The following is a 19956-nucleotide window of genomic DNA, read 5'->3' on the forward strand; positions in this document are numbered from 1 at the left end:
CAACCCCCTACTCAAAGCAGGACCAATCCCCAACTAAATCATCCCAGCCAGGGCTTTGGCAAGCCTGACCTTAAAAATCTCTAAGGAAGGAGATTCCACCGTCTCCCTAGGTAACCCATTCCAGTGCTTCACCACACTCCTAGTGAAAAAGTTTTTCCTAATATCCAACCTAAACCTCCCCCACTGCAACTTGAGACCACTACTCCTTGTTCTGTCATCTGCTACCACCAGTCTAGATCCATCCTCTTTGGAACCCCCTTTCAGGTAGTTGAAAGCAGCTATCAAATCCCTCCTCATTCTTCTCTTTTGCAGACTAAACAATCCCAGTTCCCTCAGCCTCTCCTCATAAGTCATGTGCTCCAGCCCCCTAATCATTTTTGTTGCCCTCCGCTGGACTCTTTCCAATTTTTCCACATCCTTCTTGTAGTGTGGGACCCAAAACTGGACACAGTACTCCAGATGAGGCCTCACCAATGTCAAATAGAGGGGAATGATCACGTCCCTCAATCTGCTGGCAATGCCCCTACTTATACAGCCCAAAATGCCGTTAGCCTTCTTGGCAACAAGGGCACACTGTCGATTCATATCCAGCTTCTTGTCCACTGTAACCCCTAGGTCCTTCTCTGCACAACTGCTGCCTAGCCATTCAGTCCCTAGTCTGTAGTAGTGCATGGGATTCTTCCGTCCTAAGTGCAGGACTCTGCATTTGTCCTTGTTGAACCCAATCCTCTAATTTGTCTAGGTCTCTCTGTATCCCATCCCTACCCTCCGGCGTATCTACCACTCCTCCCAGTTTAGTGTCATCTGCAAACTTGCTGAGGGTGCAGTCCACACCATCCTCCAGATCATTAATGAAGATATTGAACAAAACCGGGCCCAGGACCAACCCCTGGGGCACTCTGCTTGATACCGGCTGCCAACTAGACATGGAACCATTGATCACTACGCGTTGAGCCCGACGATCTAGCCAGCTTTCTATCCACCTTATAGTCCATTCATCCAGCCCATACTTCTTTAACTTGCCAGTAAGAATACCGTGGGAGACAGTATCAAAATCTTTGCTAAAGTCAAGGAAGAACACATCCACTGCTTTCCCCTCATCCACAGAGCCAGTTATCTCATCATAGAAGGCAATTAGGTTAGTCAGGCATGACTTGCCCTTGGTGAATCCATGCTGACTGTTCCTGATCACTTTCCTCTCCTCTAAGTGCTTCAGAATTGATTCCTTGAGGACCTACTCCATGATTTTTCCAGGAACTGAGGTGAGGCTGACTGGCCTGTAGTTCCCCGGATCCTCCTTCTTCCCTTTTTAAAAGATGGGCACTACATTAGCCTTTTTCCAGTCGTCCGGGACCTCCCCCGATCGCTATGAGTTTTCAAAGATAATGGCCAATGGCTCTGCAATCACATCCGCCAACTCCTTTAGCACCCTCGGATGCAGCACATCCAGCCCCATGGACTTGTGCTCGTCCAGCTTTTCTAAATAGTCCTGAACCACTTCTTTCTCCACAGAGGGCTGGTTACCTCCTCCCCATGCTGTGCTGTCCAGTGCAGAAGTCTGGGAGTTGACCTTGTTCGTGAAGACAGAGGCAAAAAAAGCATTGAGTACATTAGATTTTTCCACATCCCCTGTCACTAGGTTGCCTCCCTCATTCAGTAAGGGGCCCACACTTTCCTTGACCTTCTTCTTGTTGCTAACATACCTGAAGAAACCCTTCTTGTTACTCTTAACATCTCTTGCTAGCTGCAACTCCAAGTGTGATTTGGCCTTCCTGATTTCACTCCTGCATGCCTGAGCAATATTTTTATACTCCTCCCTGGTCATTTGTCCAAGCTTCCACTTCTTGTAAGCTTCTTTTTTGTGTTTAAGATCAACAAGGATTTCACTGTTAAGCCAAGCTGGTCGCCTGCCATATGTACTATTCTTTCTTTCGGGATGGTTTGTTCCTGCAACCTCAATAAGGATTCTTTAAAATACAGCCAGCTCTCCTGGACTCCTTTCCTCCTCATGTTATTCTCCCAGAGATCCCACCCATCAGTTCCCTGAGGGAGTCAAAGTCTGCTTTTCTGAAGTTCAGGGTCTGTATTTTGCTGCTCTCCTTTCCTCCTTGTGTCAGGATCCTGAACTTGACCATCTCATGGTCACTGCCTCCCAGGTTCCCATCCACTTTTGCTTCCCCTACTAATTCTTCCCTGTTTTGTGAGTAGCAGGTCAAGAAGAGCTCTGCCCCTAGTTGGTTCCTCCAGCACTTGCACCAGGAAATTGTCCCCTACACTTTCCAAAAACTTCCTGGATTGTCTGTCTACCGCTGTATTGCTCTCCCAGCAGATATCAGGGTGATTGAAGTCTCCCATGAGAACCAGGGCCTGTGATCTAGTAACTTCTGTTAGTTGCCGGAAGAAAGCCTCGTCCACCTCATTCCCCTGGTCTGGTGGTCTATAGCAGACTCTCACCAGGATATCACCCTTGTTGCTCACACTTCTAAACTTAATCCAGAGACTCTCAGGTTTTTCTGCACTTTCATACCGGAGCTCTGAGTAAGAGAGATACTGCTCTCTTACATACAATGCAACTCCCCCAACTTTTCTGCCCTGCCTGTCCTTCCTGAACAGTTTATATCCATCCATGACAGTACTCCAGTCATGTGAGTTATCCCACCAAGTCTCTGTTATTCCAGTCACATCATAATTCCTTGACTGTGCCAGGACTTCCAGTTCTTCCTGCTTGTTTCCCAGGCTTCTTGCATTTGTGTATAGGCACTTAAGATAACTCGCTGATCGTCCTGCTTTCTCAGTATGAGGCAGGAGTCCTCCCCTCTTGCGCATTCCTGCTTGTCTGAGCTTGGAGGACTGACTCCTACCAGCGACCCTGCTGGAGTTGGAGCAGTCTCTGGTAAACTTGTTGGCATGTGTGTAGGTTCTCTTATTATTTTTAATGTTTTCTCTCTAGTGCTTTCACCTTAACAATAAATGTGCTTGCTTAGAAAGAGCTGTGTGGTAACTTGTATCTGTGGTCAATTACGAAGAGAGAGAAAAGTGTGGACGCTGGTCTGTTTAGGCCCTCTGGCTTGCTGGGAATAATACAGTGTAGACAGGGAACTGTGCAGCCTGGAAAAAACCTGTTCTGGAGAGAGAGAAACATGGCTCTCCCCCTTAGAGAAGTGACAGCTGAGGAGCCAGGAGCCCAGAGTGGGTGCCCTTGCTAGGCCACAGAGGGGGAATACAGGCGCAGTCAGTGGCGTAGCCAGGTGGAGGGAACAGGGGGAGTGATCACAAAAAAAGGCGCCACCAGCTGCGGTGCTTTTACTCACCCGGCGGCGCTTTTACTGACGGGGCGGTGCTCCGGGTCTTCGGCGGCGGGACCTTCACTCGCTCCGCGGGTCTTCAGTGGCATTTCGGCAGCGGGTCCTTCAGTGCCGTCGAAGACACCCGGAGCTAGCGAAGGGCCCGCCGCCGAAGTGCTGCCGAAGATCCAGAGCGCTGCCGGGTGAGTAAAAATTAAAAAGGTGCTAAGAAATTGAAAAGGCACCACTTGCGCTCAGTGGGAGAGAGGCCGCTGCCCTGCTCCCCCCCAGCTACGCTACTGGTGCAATTGCCCTGAATTGTAACAAGGGGAAGCTTCTTGCTAAGCCCCATCAGTCATTGCCTGCAGCAGGAGGGTTTATATCCCTTCTATTTTGTTAAATCTTCTCATGTTACTGTGGATGGTCTCATTATCAGTGTAAGTATACAGTCCTTCCTGGAATCCTGCTAAGCTCTTGGCCTCAATGATATCTTGTGGCGGTGAGTTCCACTGACTAAATCTGCACAGTGAAATATTTGGGTACAGGTTACTGTAGCCAGCTGCAGCCAGCAGAGCAGCCCCTGGGGAAGCACCCCACTCAGGGGGAAGGGCTGTCCCTTCACTTGGGGATGGGAAGTGACTACCCCAAACAAAGGTGAGGGAGCAGCCCAGGGGCAGGCCCCCTTTAGCCCAGGAAGGGAAGGCGGGGGCGAGGGGTGAGTGATGGGAAAGGACGGAGTTGAATCCCCGTCATGCGCAGCTTGGGGAATTGGCCTCCCACGCAGCACCTCATTGCCCTTTACCAACATGGCGGCCGATGCACACCGCCCGCGCTCGTGCGCACTGCGTCACGCTCCGACCGGCGGCCCCGCCTCCGATCCTGTCGATTTCGGATTGGTTCGGCCGCCGGCAACCCGGCCAGCCTCGTTGTGGGTCCATAGGTCGCTTCCGGCGGGGAGGGGCGGAGGCTGCCCTGCCCCCATAGGCGGAGAGGAAGCGGCGAGGAAGGATGCGCTTGGTGCGGCGGTGACTGCGGGGCCGGGGGCAACGAGGGGGCTTCGTGCAGGGACAGCAGAGAGCATCGGTCAGGCAGAGGAGCGAGGGCCACCGGCACCGGGATACAGCCCCTCATCCCCGCCAGGGAGGGACACAGGCCTCCCCAACCCCGATACAGCCCCAGCCGCAACTCGGGGGGCCAGGCCCCTCCCGCCAGGTTACAGACCCCTCAACCAGGGAGGGATATAGGCTTCCCCTCCAGACTGCCCCCAACCGCCACTGAGGGGAACAGCCCCTCCCCCCGCCAGGGAGGGACACGGGCCTTTCCCTCCCCGTTCCCGGATACAGCCCCCGCCAGGAAGGGACGCAGGCTCCCCCTCTCCCGATACAGCCCCCATCCTCCACTGGGGGGAACAGGCCTCCTCCACCCCTCCCCCGATACAGACCTCCCCGCCACTGAGGGGAATAGTCCTCTCTCTTCAGGTTATAGATCTCATCCAGGGAGGGACACTGGCCTTTCCCCCCAGGAGGAGGAACACACTTCCACCTTCATTATTGCAACCCCCCTTCCTTGACAGGATCCTTCAACCACAAAAAGTTCTATAGGAACCCTATTCCCTCCCCACACACCCGCACAACTCCAGTGAGGGCACAGGTCTCCTTACATCACTGACTGCACCCCTCTCTACAGAGAGAGGAAAAAATAAACAGACTTAGGGAGGGTCTTGAGACATAGGACTTCCCCCTGCACAACCAAGAATAGACAGGTCCCCCACCCCAAGACAGGGGCATTGGCCTCTGACTTGTTCTCCTCTCTCTCTCTCTCTCTCTCTCTCTCTCAAAAAAAGACCAGGCTTTTAGGTGTCTCCCTGTTCTAATTTAATAATTGCTGTACTCCTGGGGAGGAGTGAACTTTTAATGGCTCTGTAACTGGCTCTCTAGAGCTGATGGGTTGCTGAGGCTGTATGTGGGACAGGAGAGGAAGTGTGGGTTTTAGTATTATTTTTAGGGAGTACTAGGAGGCAGGTTATTTTTAGTTGAATGGATGGGGAAGGCCTGATAAAACTGCCTCTGACCATGACATGAACTGAGTGAGACAGCCGTACGTAAGAACCAAATCACCTGAAACGCCTCCAAAGTCACCATGGTAAGTGAGAGCAACATTGGCCTGTGTAAAACACAAACGCGAGGGGTGGGTGTATGGTTTGCCCTGTATGAATACCCGAAGAGCGAGTGGGGTGGTAGGTCCTGGGTTGCTGTGAATGGATTCAGGCAAAGTGGAGGATAATGTACCTGTATGGGGATGTGCATTCACCTGCCTGCCTGGGAATTAACTGCCACTGGCATGCCTGTGTTTCAAAGGGTGAGTATTGATACAGTCCACTGTCAAAATGGCTCTTCTTGGAATGGAGAGGTGATGTGTTTAAAATTGGGCTGTGTTAAAGGTGGACCATGGATATAGGACACAACCAGAATAGTAGACTGTAACAAAGAACCTTGTAAGGAGTGAGCACTATAGAAATGCCCCTTTTCTGCTTAATCAACTGATGCTAATATCAGTCCATTCTTATCGCAGCATGTCTTGTCGGTATACCAAATAAAATGCTCTTTCCCCGGGTGTAACACATGCCTGTTAGGTGTGATGCTCTGTCCCCCTCTGGTGGCACCTAGACCACCTAAAGTAGTAGTTCTCAACCTATTTACCATGGTGGGCCACCTATGCAGCTCTTTCTGTGTTATGCCTGGGCTGTAGCAGTGTGCTAATTGGGCTGCAAGTTGGCCATGGGTTCAGAACGACTGGCCTAGAGATTAATGAGTCTGCTACAGCCTTATCTAAAAGCCAAGTGGCTTTTAGCTCATGCAGTAGAGGCTCATACACTAAGCTTCAAAGGTCCCAGGTTTGATCCTATCAGCATTACATATGCACCTGCTAAAGTATTCAAAAATGCATTCTAAAAATAAACTAAACCATATGATCTAAATTCTGCAATTGGGTTCACACTAATAGATTCTTGTGACCACACAGAGCTTTGGGCTATGCTGATCTGAGGTCCATGCATGCAAATCCTGTTGCAGAATCGGCCTAAAGTTGTAATTTTTCTTGTAAGCAATTGCTTACAGATACTTAACGTTTGGCTTTTACTTTCAAAAGGACTGTATAAAAGCAGATTCTTCTTACTCAGCAAATCTAGTGTATATTCAGAATTGTACTGCTTTCTTTAGTGAAAACAATAAGTTTGCATTATTCATTACTTAGTTGTCGAACGCTATGGAAGAGTGAAATGGAGTCTTTCCCTCCTATACATTATAACATAACAGAAATATTAACCAAGTTCCAGGTATTAGACTGCCATTGTTCTGCATTTTGCTTTGCACCTGTGTTAACCCTATAGCATTTGAAGACGCTGCAAAGATATAACATAGTTTGACCTACAGGCCTTCATTCCTGGTGGTGATGGGCAAAAAACCCCCAAAACCCAGCTTTAGTTTAAGCCTACAGTGAGTTTGAGGCTGGCTGTTAGGGGTAAAAATATTCTGTTCAAGTTCTTACACTGTCCTCATCACTGTGCTATTGAAATGGCTTCCAATAATGCATTAAATGACATTGCTAGCATCTATCACGGCTAGTTCTTTCGTTCCTCTCTCTGGCAGAAAATTGCACGAGGACTTTTTTTGTATGTTTAATTTGCAACTTTGTGTTGTAAAGACAAGCTCAAAGAAGTATACCTTAAACTTAGATAGTAAGTAGTGAGATTTGAGGTAGTTTTTTTGATCCTGTAGAGGTTCATTCAACAATCGTGGACTAGCTTCTGGGAAAGCTCTGTCTCTCTTGCACGCAAGCTTTATCCTTGCCGTAGAAAGTTCCACGGTACCATAGGCGTGGAGTTCTCAACCACAGTTCTCATCCTCAAACTTTAGGCAATCTCTTAGACATCCTGAGTCCCATGTCTTTGAGTACCTTGAAGAAAAGACCTGAACTTTTGAATTAGATGTGGTATTTTATGAGGAGATGGTGTAGTGAGCCCAGATCAGGTTTGATGTGTTTATTATAGCCTGGTTTTGCTGAGGAGGCTTGCTGCTGCTGCATTCTGCACTTGTTGTAGTTTACTGAGAACTGACTGTTTCATGCCCAAGTAAACTTCAACACTGTACTCCCTTTGGGAAGTGACAAAGGTGTGTATTACCAAGGAAAGATCCTGATTCACCAGGATGGGATGTGGTCTCCTAGCTAGCTGTACATGGCAGAACATGTTGCTTGTGGATGTGGCTCTGTTAGTGCATAGCATAAATGAGGGGTACAGGAGTACTCCTAAACTGCAGACTGACGTGACCAGTTGTGGATGTACATTTTCAGCCAGAGAAGGATGCCCCATGGCTACAAACATCTCAAAATTGTTTTCCTGTGCCAACCAACATGACCTCAGTTTTGCTTGAGTTTAACTTCAACCAACTATTCTTCATTTATAAGATTTCAGCCAAGCATTGGGCTAGTGATGTGATAGTAATGGAGTTATATGAATAGACACATGTGTCACTTGTGTATTGTTGGCATTTGAACCCATGATGTCTCATCAGTTCTCCTGTTGATTCCGTGTAAATGAAGAATAAGACCAGAAAGAGAGTTGATTGTGCAACTTTGGAAGCAAGGGGTCTGATGGCAGAGAGTGAAGTTCTACATCATTGCCATTTGGTGCATCTCTCCAAGAAGAACTCTGACCTTTTTAGTACATTCCCCATGACCCTTGCCTCCTCCCTCAGGTGAAAGCAGTATTTCATGACTTTCTGCCTGACTTCGAGATGTCTACTTGTAAGCTGAACACATGTAATCTGAAATCAGTAAGGCACCGTGAACGTGGAACTCTACAATGTCATTTTTCAGAGTAGAACTGTCACTTAATAGGCGAACAAGTGGACTCTCCATTAAATTAATAGCTAAATACATCTAAAACAAAAATAGTACTGCCCACAGTGGCTACTCAGCCTGGGGAAATCTCTGCTTCAGGAGGTTGGATAAATATCATAGCTGTATTTTTAAGAGGTGGAGTAGTCTTACAATCAATTACTTCTCTTAGCATGCATAGCTACAGTTTATCAGGTTTCATGCTTCAGGGTATAAACTGATCATCCCAGGTGTCAGAAGGGATTTCTTCCCTTCACATGCATACAAAATTATGCATTTGGCCAGATGTATTACAGCTTTGTTTTCCTTTTTTCTGAAGCATCAAATATTTGCTGCTGCTGGGGGCAGGATACTTATTATCAGGGTCATGATAAAGCATGGTAAAGCCTGTTTATAACTATTAACTTTAAGATTTTTCTTATATTTCTACTTTGTGTATTATTTCATTTATGTAGCACTCACCTTTGTGTCATGTCTATTCCCACCAAAAAAGGCCTTGGGAAAAGTGATGGAGAGATGCTGTACCACATAATGGAAGTAGACATAAGTAAATATATTCCCCTGTTAACATGTGTCCTAATGAAAATAGGCTACTTAATTGAGGTTTAGTTGGATTGAAATTGAAGGAAATAAATAATGGGGCCAAGAATTATATGGTCATTATGGTCATTATTAATTATGGTCATTCTTATAGCTATTTTTCTCAAATGTGATTTAAGTTTATTTTTTTAAAATGGGCAGGAATGATGGGCATTTCAGGGTACAGAACAAGTTCCACAGTGTAGTACCCTTCATAGCTAGTGGGAGAAACTGAATTCATGCAATCAGTTCAGAAATACCCATCAAAGTCTCATAGAGCAAATGCTAACGTAGCTAGACCTAATTCTGATAATGGCTTTAAAAATGAACTGTACCAATTTAAAGTAATTTTGCTATTTCATCAGGAACTCATCAGTGAGCAGTACTGCTGCATTCTGAACTGCAAGCGATAAAACAGCTCTACCAAGAGCTCTTTTAAACAACTACAAAATAAAGCTTTGTGGTCCTAATTGTATATGGTGCTGTTGTGAGGTGGTCACAGGACAAACATATGGATAGAGCAGGTCACGTAACTTGAAAATAATTATTGTACCATAGACTTTCAGTCCTTGAATGTTACCACGTTTCAAATCCCACATGAGTGACACAAAATTGTCCATCTGAACTGATTGATTTCTATCTTCTTTCCAGTTACACCAGTAAAGTCAGTTAATCACTGAAATAGCAGTCAAAAGTCAATTATATCAAAAGTAACTTGAGTCCAGCATGATAAAAACGGTCAACTGAACCCAAACTAAAACCTGTGCAAGATCATTCATGACCCTGACAAGTGCAGTTTTAACTCAGGTTGGATCCAACCCAGGATCTTAGTGCATTTGTCTTAGAAAATACATTTTTTTTAGCATTTATTATACATGAAACACTGTAGTATTAGAGCATCTCTTCAAACAACATTTTATGACATTTGACTGACCAAAAATGACAGTTTGGGCTGCTCTACTGGGCACTGCCCTATGATATACCAAAGTGTGATTCCTGATCCTCTGCTTATGTGGGCAGGAGTGTAGAGGTGTACCTTGGATCCTTTAGCAGTGTTCCCTGTCAGAGGAACAGTGTTGTCTGGTAAGTGTGTTTTGGGTTGTTTTGTTTTAAGAACAATACAGGGAATGGGGGACTTCCTCCAGGAAAACCCTCTTTCTCTTCCATCATCACCTGCTTAAAATACCTCACATCAGCCAGTCCTTCTAGTCAGAGGGCTGGAGGCAGGTTGTCCATAAATACATTGGTGCCAGTCCTAGTTTGCGTCAGAGCTCACATTAGGCTGGTCTACACTAATGCTGTAAGTTGATCTAAGTTGCGCTAGTTCAGGTACATAAGTTACATAACTGAAGTTGATGCAACTTAGGTCAACTTACAGCGGTGTCTACATCACACTATGTCAACGGGAGCTGCTCTTCCGCCAACATAGCTTCCACCTCTCGGAGAGGCATGTCTTCACCAGACCCGCTAAATCTACACCACTGCATCCATCGCAGTGGTGCTGATTTAGCTGGTAGTGTAGCTATGGCATTTGGTTTTGGAGCAGAGAACTAAGTTCTGTGCTGCTACTAGACCCCAACAGGACATAGAGAAGTAGGAAGTATACAGTGCAAGCAGCATCAGCATGCAAGTAAACAAAGAATGCCTAAATAAAACAGGGATGCACAGGATAACATACCACAGCTTGTAGAAATCAAAATGGACTCTAACTGTGTTTGAGCCTTTTTCCTAAGCTTTGCAGGGCAGGGATCTGTGTGTGTATTTGTGCTTGCTATAAAATAACCTTCCAGATTATTTTTGCAACCATATGTGCTATCACTTCCTTCTTTTAAGTGAAAAACTTACTCTGCAGAAATTGGCTATGACGTAAGCCCCATATTTGCCTGGGGATACTGCCTGGCTGCCACTGGCAAGTACATGTTAAGTCCTGGCTATTTTGGTCCCTGTCCAGTCTTGCTGGCCAGCTATACGTTATTTTGTAATATAACTACCGAGGAAACCTGTTGCTGTACTGAGGTGGTCTACAATTGTTGCATAAACAGTGGCCGGCTTTGTGTGTCTTAAAATTTTTCTTATATTAAATTCCTTAGGTCATACATAACCTTAAAAAGAAAGCCCTTTTTTAAACCATTCTGAAACAATATGGTCTAGTGGATTGATCAAACAAGTCTAGGAGCTTGAGTTCTAGCCCCAGCTCTAAAATGTTACTTCCTTTTTTGACCTTTGGCAAGTCATTTAACTTCTTGTACCTCCATAGTCCCATTTTAACAGATGAGGGAAATACTCCATGAAGATTGAGGCTTAACTAATTAATGGTTGTAAAGTGGTTTGTATATAACGTTAAATTCCACTTACCTGACTAATTTATACCCATTCAGTGCTGCGACAAGATTACCTTGTAGACGTGTCCCAGAATGCGTCGTGCCATGATGCAACAGAACTAGCCAGCTGGTTATGTCTGATACAATGCAAACTTTGTCAAAATTCCACCCTGAAATAGGATAAATCGGTGAGTTTACAGGCACACAAGTTAATTTTGGAAAATTAGAGGAAAAGAGGATCAGAACTGAGATTGCAATGGAAAATTAGGTTCGACCTTATCTCGTGGGTGGCACACTTGTGTAAGCCAAGCTTATTCCTTGTATCGCTCCATTCTACCCCACAAACTCACTGTCCTTTCCATTCCCATCTATTTTAGGGACACCCTGCAGCTTCCCCTAATCTTCCTCTGCCAGGGATGCTGTGCACCCTTTGTTCCCCCTCCTCCCATACCAGGGTCCCCCATTCTCCCTCCCCCCCCATACCAGCAGCTCTGTGTGCACTTCCATTCCCCTCTGTGGCTGGGACTCTCTCCCATTCCCCCATCTCCCACAGCAGGGGTTACCCCCATTCTGTTTGTAATGTGGTATTTTTTGATTGTTGCATCTGAGCAACTCCAGAAATCCAGGGGATATTCTAGGCATCAGTGGCCAGAACCCTAATGATTTGAGGGGAAATTAGTAAACCAAAAGGTGGGAAATGGAGGAAATGTGAAGCACCTGCCATCTTTTTAGCACCATCACAGCCTTAAAGCACCTCTGCATTTGAAATGCCCATCAAGTTAAGTATAAGGTCTTCACAAGCTCTTGGATCATTAAGAAGCTACCATCTCTTCATAATAAAAGCTTTTACTTTTAAAATAAGTTCACTATCTCTGTAGTGCCATAGGTATGCTTTGTGAAAATCATGCAAGGAGTCAAGTTCAATTGGCATGAGAAACATAACAAGTAAAAACAATGAGGAGTACTTGGGGCACCTTAGAGACTAACAAATTTATTTGGGCATAAGCTTTCATGGGTTAAAACCCACTTTGTCAGATGCATGGAGTGGAAAATATAGTAGACAGGTACAAATATACAGCACATGAAAAGATGGGAGTTGCCTTACCAAGTGGGGGGTCAGTGCTAATGAGACAATTCAGTTAAAGTGGAAGTGGACTGTTCTCAACAGTAGAATACCAAGGGAGGAAAAATCACTTTTGCAGTGATAATGAGGCCAATGTAATCAGGGTGGCCCATTTCAAACAGTTGATAGGAAGGTGTGAGTAACAGTAGGGGGGAATTAGTTTTTGTAGTGACCCATCCACTCCCAGTCTTTATTCAGGCCTAATTTAATGGTGTCCAGTTTGCAAATTAGTTTCCAAATTAGTTTGCAAATTCCAGTTCTGCAGTTTCTGGTTGGAGTCTGTGGGGTAATTACAAAAAGGAAAGGGACCAGGAGGGGTGGGGGCTAGTTAAGGAGCCCACCCTCCTTGCTAAATTGGTAGTAAAACAAAGCCTATGCCCATTAAAAAAAAAAAAAACAGTTCAATAAAAAAAAAAAAATCAGGCCCAAACAAGCAAGCAGGCAGCAAACAAAAAATTTAAAAACCGGTTAAAAGCCCTAAGGGCATAATGGCAAAAACTTAAAAAAAAAAAAAAAAAATTAAAATCCCTAAAACAGTACTTAAAATGGTAAATGCTCAGTGTATAGAACAAGAGGCATGGTCAAAAATGTAGGAAAAATTACTTTAAACTGAGAGAGTAGTAGTTTTAAAGTACTTTTAAATTTTAAAGTACTTTTATAATAATCATGATTAAGGCTAGTCATTTGTCATGTTCAGTTATATAAAAACTTATGGTTTGGTCATGAAAGGTCTGGGAAGAAGAGAACTGTTAATTTTAAGGAAAGCAGTCATGGTTATGTAGTCAAAGCTAAATATTCTTTATTTGGTATTCAACTAATAGTGTAATGTCACTTAAAATCAGTATCCCTGTTAAACCAGCAGGTATCCTGAAACAGCAGCAGCAACCCCTGCAAATTAGTCCAAATTTGGGTTTCTGCTCTCATGGCCTCAAGTACATCCCTGAGATTGACTTGGCAGTTCTCTCTGTTCTCATAAATTAGTTCAGCTGTTTACCATCTCATCCACAGACCTCCTCTGCCAAAACAAAACTCTCAAAATGTCAGTTATACATCTGTTGTACCAAGAATTTTGCTTCATAACTTTTTTTAATGGTTTGCTGAATTGATCACTCCAACCAATGCTGTGTTTTAGGAGTATGGAGTTAGCAGTCTGGCTGAGAGAGACACTCAAAAAAATGCTCATTCAGGTGATACCATCCAAGAAGCAATTTGATCAGCTGTGCATGCTTTGCTGTTTCTTTCTGCAAATTTGAGTTTGGTGTTCAAGTGGGTCCTCGAATAAGAGACAGTCTCTTCTCTGAAACACATGCACAGATGCAAATGCCCTACTCTTAGAATCCTCGAATAGATGAGCATGTTAAATTTGCTAGGAAAGTGGATTCTACTCACAAGATACCTTTATTTCTAGCTCTTTTCTTTATGAAGTGCTGGGAAAGTGGGATTGTCTTAATTTTATTGCTTACTTTAAATAGGTCTTTATCCAAGTGTCTGATTCTCATTAATTATCCTTAAGGAGGGGAAAGGAAGCCTTTTCTTCTCTTCACTCCACCAAAAGTCTCTCCTGTAGTCTCTTTGAACAGAGCCTCCACATGCTGATGTAGCCCCTTAGTAGAGATGCAACATACGCTGGCAGGCGGAGTTCTTTGGCTGGCTTAGCTACACCGCCTCTCTGAAAGACATTAGCTACACTGACAGAAGCATTCTTCTGTTAGCATAGTTGCACCTACCCCAGGTGTTATGCCAGCACAGCTATGTCGGCTAAAGGGTGATTTTTTTCCCATACTGCTAGCCAAAATAGCTACTCTGACAAAACTTTTTAGTGTGGACTAAGCCTAACAATTTCTGCCTTTCACAATTTTCTTTTGACTTAAGCTCCAATTCTTTGTTTCAGCCTCCCCATATTTGTGGCAATATCTACGGCCTGGTCTACACTGCAGGGTTAGGTCGAATTTAGCTGCGTTAGGTTGATTTAAAAGTGAATGCATCCACACAACCAACCCCATTCCGTCAACCTAAAGCAGTGGTTCTCAAACTTTTGTACTGGTGACCCCTTTCACATAGCAGGCCTCTGAGTGTGACCTCCCCCCTTATAAATTAAAAACACTTTTTAACACCATTAAATGCTGGAGGCAAAGAGGGGTTTGTGGTGGAGGCTAACAGCTTGTCACCCCCCATGTAATAACCTTGCGACCCCCTGAGGGGTCCTGACCCCCAGTTTGAGAACCCCTGACCTAAAGGGCTCTTAAAATCAACTTCTGTACTCCTCCCTGGCGAGGGGAGTAGCACTAAAATCGACTTTGTTGGGTCGAATTTAGGGTAGTGCAGATGCAAATCGACGGTATTGGCCTCCGGGAGCTATCCCAGAGTGCTCCATTATGACTGCTCTGGACAGCACTTTGAACTCCGATGCACTAGCCAGGTACACAGGAAAAGCCCTGGGAACTTTTGAATTTCATTTCCTGTTTGGTCAGCGTGGCGAACTCAGCAGCACAGGTGACCATGCAGTCCCCCCAGAATCGTAGAGTGTAGAATGTTTCTGGACTCCCCCTATCATCTCTGTCCCTGAGGTTATCGCAGATTAGAAGGCCAAAAAAACACACTTGCTATGACATGTTTTCTGAGCTCATGCAGTCCTCCCGCACTGATAGGGCACAGCTTAATTCAGTGGCAGAGGCCAGGAAAGAATTAAGTGAGTGCAAAGAGTGGAGGCAGGACATGATGCTGAGGCTAATGGGGGAGCAAACAGACATGATGAAACATCTAATGTATAACCATGAACAGATGTGAGTTGCCTTACCAAGTGTGAGGTCAGTCTAACGAGACAATTCAATCCTGCTGTTAATTGAATTGTCTCGTTACACTGACCTCACACTTGAACAGATGTGAGTTGCCTTACCATGTATTTATACCTGCTCCTGTATTTGCCACCCCATGCATCTGATGAAGTGGGTTCTAGCCCACGAAAGCTTATGCCCAAATACATTTGTTAGTCTCTAAGGTGCCACAAAGACTCCTCAGTCTGTATCAGCAAAAACAACAACACGGCTACCACTCTGAAACCTGTCATGATGTTTTGAGGTGAGGTAGAAATAACATGATCCAGAGGCTGAAAATTGAAGGTTAGACATATTCAGCCTGGAAATAAGGCATACATTTTTCACAGTGAGAGTAATTAACCATTGGAACAATTTACCAAGGGTCATGGTGGATTCTCCGTCACTGACTATTTTTAAATCAAAATTGGTTGGAGTTATTTTGGGCAAGTTCTATGGGCCTGTGTTTATGCAGGAGGTCAGAGAGTGGTTGCTTCTCACCTTGGAATCTGAGTCTGAGATGCTCCATACCAAGGACTCTCCTACTCTTATGACTGGAAGTCCCCCAGTCTTTCAAGCTCCCCTCTATGGGTAGCTGCGGGACCAGGAGAGTGAGGTTGATCTCTGTCCTGGGGGAAAGGTGGGGGAGAGAAAGGAAACTGCCTTGCAGGAGCTTTTCCCCAAGGCTCTGGCATCTGTTTGTTGCTTCTCACTGCTGGTGATCAAGGGGTGGACTGGAGTGCATCAACTCAGGCTGATCCATACCTAGTCATATATTGGCCACTTTGTTATTCTTCCTGTTCCTCTAGTTCAGGGGTTCTCAAATGGGGGTTGCGAGGTTATTACGTGGGGGATCGCGAGCTGTCAACCCTGTGCATGGTGGGGCTCAGGCTGTCAGCCGGAGTCCTGCCATGCCCAGGGCTGACAGTCGGAGCCCCTCCAGCCCAGCTCCTCCACCAACCCCCTTTGCCGCCAGCATTTAAAATAGTGTTAAATATTAAAAAATGTTTTTAATTTATAAGAAGGGTTGCACTTAGAGGCTTGCTGTGTTAAAGGGGTCGCCAATACAAAAAGTTTGAGAACCCTGCTCTAGCTGAAATGTGGGAGGTCAGCCCTTCACTTGTACATGCATTATACACATAGTGGGTACTATCTGCAGCTGAAGGAGGATTCAGATGAATGAGCTCTTCTGTATTTAAAGGGACATTTCCATGTTTTTTTCTTTGCTTCCTCAGTGGACTAGGTACTTATTCTGATTTTGCCGCTCTTGGAACAAATTTTTACAAAAAGAGGAAATAGGCATTTTCCTTGGTAGAGCTCCTCCCCTAAGGCTAGGTGATAGCCATCTTGGGGCTTAATATTAGTCACCAACTCCATGTATATCATCTCAAGACTTTCTTAAGACAGGAGTTAAACTAAATAGCCTTAGTATTCCTTGTTCATCCTTTCTCTGACACGCCTCCTCTGCAAAAATGGTACCGTAATAGTAGTAGTATTTATCTTGAACCAACTTTTGTAGAAATAAATTAAGTGCAGCCAACGTGTTTGTTGCTGTACAAGGCATAGAACTCTCAATTCCTGCCCAGGGGATCTTACAATCCAAACATTCCAGTCTGTAGTTCTGTGCCAATAGTGCTCTGTGTGTGGCAGTGTGACAAGAGCTTCTGCCCAAGGTAGTAGATTTGACTCTTAACAGGAATGAATGCCAGAGAACTACCTGGAGAATGTGAAATTGGGATTCCCCGATGCAATTAAAGCTCCAGCATTGGTTGCCTTTTGCAAACTGAGTTGATCAGATACTGGATTGTGCTTAGATTGGCAGTTCTCTTCAGGGGAATATGCTGTACTGTCAGTTTCTTCTTCTATTCAATTTCTATTTGTATTAATGGAAAGCTTTATGTCTAGTAAATAGGTAGGTGTGTATTTTTAGGGCTCTGTAGGCTTGGATTACAATCAAATGCAAATTAGAGTCCTTGTTTGCTGGTTACTGTGAGAATTGTTTGTATGTTCAGCCAACTTATTTTTTGTCTGTGTAGCTCTTAGTTCAGGTTTGTGTTTGCAAAATTGTAGGCTGTAAAGTGTTCAGACTAGTGCTCTTGAAAACGCACTAAAGCAGATTGTACAGTTTGGTACAGGTAGGCAAATGTGACACTGTTAAAACTCTTCTGCCACCCCCAGACTCTGAACAAAAGAGAGATACAACTACTACAGTAGAATAGCTCATTAGAGAGAATCTTCTTTAAAAGCAGTTTAAAATTGTGATGTCTTTGTGCTGATGAGCAGGTGGAGCAGTGTTCTGTTTTGAAAGTTCAGTTAAAAGCTTTACAAAAAAAATGCTCAGCTGCTGATGACTTTAAATACAAAGCTGGGGGAGTTTGTTTATTGTGATCCTCACCTAATTCACATTGTATACTGTCACTCTGCATTGTTCGTATAATCTTCGGTGCCAGTTGTGGTGGTTCATCGGAATAGCAAAGAGATTCCAGACTTTACATTAAAAATCCTTTTTCAATGGCTAGCTTGAGTTTCCAAAGCCCAACACATGACCAAAATATTGGTGATCTTCAGATACATGGTGATCTCTGGATACTCTGAACCATTCTTCCCCTTTCTGTTGAATATGGTTTCCTCCCTCTGAGAACTTTCACTTATTTATTCACTCAAAATTCCAATGGACTTGATTAGCTAGAAATGGAAACTGGTTGTACACATTTGTTTGGCCTGTTGCGTGATCTCGTTTGTGCATTTTAGATGTGCTTATCTAGGTAAAGGGGAAATGATCTCAAGCTGTGGTGTCTGACTTCTATCATAGATTGGTCCTTCCTACATTAACTTTTCATTTTTTTTATAGCACCCAGAAGTGTGCTTTGGTGCTTTACAGGACAAATAGACAAGGTTCCTGTCTCTAGGATCTTTCCATTTTTATTTTAGGTGTGACCCAATGATTTGGGGTAACAAATAGTAGGGAGGATGTGCAATGAGGGGCAGGACTGCAAAGTTGTTTGGTTTAGGCATATGAACTTCCAAATTTAATTAATAGGATTTTAATTGTTGAGTCACTATTTGCAGGTACTGAGGAAAAAGCAAGTCATCTGTGTAGTATCTCACCATCCATAAACTGGCAACTGTGTTAACCACACTGGGCAGGTATTTGACTTTGTTCCGTGTCTGCTGACCTCAAAAGAGCATACATCTATTTTACTTGGGTTAACTAATTTGATCCATGCCTGTCATCTGTGATAGCTAGAAAAAAGCAGTTCCACTTGTCGCAAGGAGCTGCTTATCCCATATACACGCTGAAGAAATGTGTAGTGGTTGGAGCTGGACTGTGGGTTCTAGTATTAACTCTGATATTGACTTTAACCTTGGACAAGTCATGCAATCTCTGTGCCTCAGCTTATCTATAAAATGATATAGTACCGGGGTCTTCAGTTTCTCGTAGTGTAGAATATATCTTAATAGTGTTTATCTTGGACACCTCCCCTCTCATTTAGGATCATGCAACATCCTTGTGGCAGCTATAGCAATTGCTCACATGGGAAAGTAATATATTTTATAATAGTCTCTTAATGCAACTGGAATCAAGGCGGCAAGTCAGTATCATGTGACCAGCCAGCACCCCACAGACCACCAGTGGCCTAGAGATCACAATCTGAGAACAGCTGATGTAAAACTCATTTCACAGAGGGGGTGGCTTATGCTTAATGTTTGTAAAGGTGCCATATAAAAACTTACGACGTGAATACCATATGCCACTTAGTGTCGTTATTCCAGCTCTTCTAGCTTCATTTAGCAGGTTTCTCGAAGAAAATGTGGACCCTGAATATAACACTTATTTGGGGTCTATGACCGAACACAAGAGCAATGCAAGGTTTACTGTGCCAGCACTGTTCAGATGGAGGAGGAGGAGCATGCACCCCCCAAAAGGCAGCTGGATTGTATTTACCATTGGCCCTGATGCAATCATCCGTTAAGATAGAATTTGACCCTGAACATTTGAGCCTCTTTTTCAAAACATGGCTTTAGGTTTAATTGTGCTTCAAACTATGTCTGTACATGAAGGTTTGAGAAATATGACCCCCTAGGTCAGGGGCAGTCAACAGGCGGACTGCAGGCCAAATACGGACAGCCAGACGCTTTTGAACGGACTGTGACATCTTTTTATTTATTTATTATTACCATTATTATAGTCTGAACCTTGGCTATACCTTGGACAAGAAATTTGGGCCTTTACCAAAAATAATAGATTACTCTAGATATTCTAAAAGCTGGTCATGCCAGCTTGAACGCTTATGTGTATCAGAAGGTGCTTACAGGAGATGGTATTTTTAACTTAATAGTGACAAATTTCTTGCATGTAAGATAGATTTCCATAGCACAGTCCACTCCAGAAGTGGCCAATCTGTGGCCACTTTTGTTCCTTAGGTGACTGCTAAGAAAATGTGTGTTTTTGTTTTTGAACAGAAAATGAGCTGTGCCCTGGGACTTTTAAATGGAAGTGTTGTTAAGTTCCAGGAGCAATTATAATGTGACAGAGCACTCCAAACAGTTGCAGTGTGGCTGCTCAGCAGCTCACATGCTGGCCATCTTGCCTGTCGCAGGTTGGGAGGAAGAAGAGTACCTATTGGGTTCCGGGAAGTGGGCGGGCAAAGCCCGCCCACTGCTAAAGGATCCTCCCCCCAGCCTAAGGGGAGGACCCACAGGACCTAAAACCCAAATGATTATGGGGGACAACTAATGTAAAAACGGGGACAGGAGTGCGATTAAAGGGTCAAAAGAAGGGAACCTGATGGGGACACCGAGCAGAGAACCCCGGACAGGGCCCACTGCTCCTCCAAGGGAGCCAGTGGACGCCGCCCAGAGGAACTCTGCCCGGATACGTGAACGGACAGAGGATCGGAAACAGGCCCCACAGTCACAGGAACCTCCATCGGCCAACC

At 44.6% G+C, this 19956-nt stretch overlaps 1 protein-coding gene across 3 annotated transcripts in view; it reads left to right on the forward strand.

Annotated features, from left to right (window-relative positions):
- The first annotated feature begins 5125 nt into the window (after nt 1–5125).
- Nucleotides 5126–19956, forward strand: part of XPO6 (exportin 6) — a 97021-nt gene continuing 82190 nt past the window's right edge. For all 3 annotated transcript variants that reach the window (XM_024215117.2, XM_029913498.1, XM_029913499.1), the window contains exon 1: nt 5126–5426. In XM_024215117.2, the coding sequence (XP_024070885.1) occupies nt 5424–5426 (3 nt within the window). In that variant the 5' untranslated portion in view covers nt 5126–5423. The remainder of the gene's footprint in view (nt 5427–19956) is intronic.

This window comes from Terrapene carolina, unplaced genomic scaffold (assembly GCF_002925995.2).
Source record: "Terrapene carolina triunguis isolate 2854851 unplaced genomic scaffold, T_m_triunguis-2.0 Scaffold695, whole genome shotgun sequence".
Lineage (NCBI taxonomy): Eukaryota > Metazoa > Chordata > Testudines > Emydidae > Terrapene > Terrapene triunguis.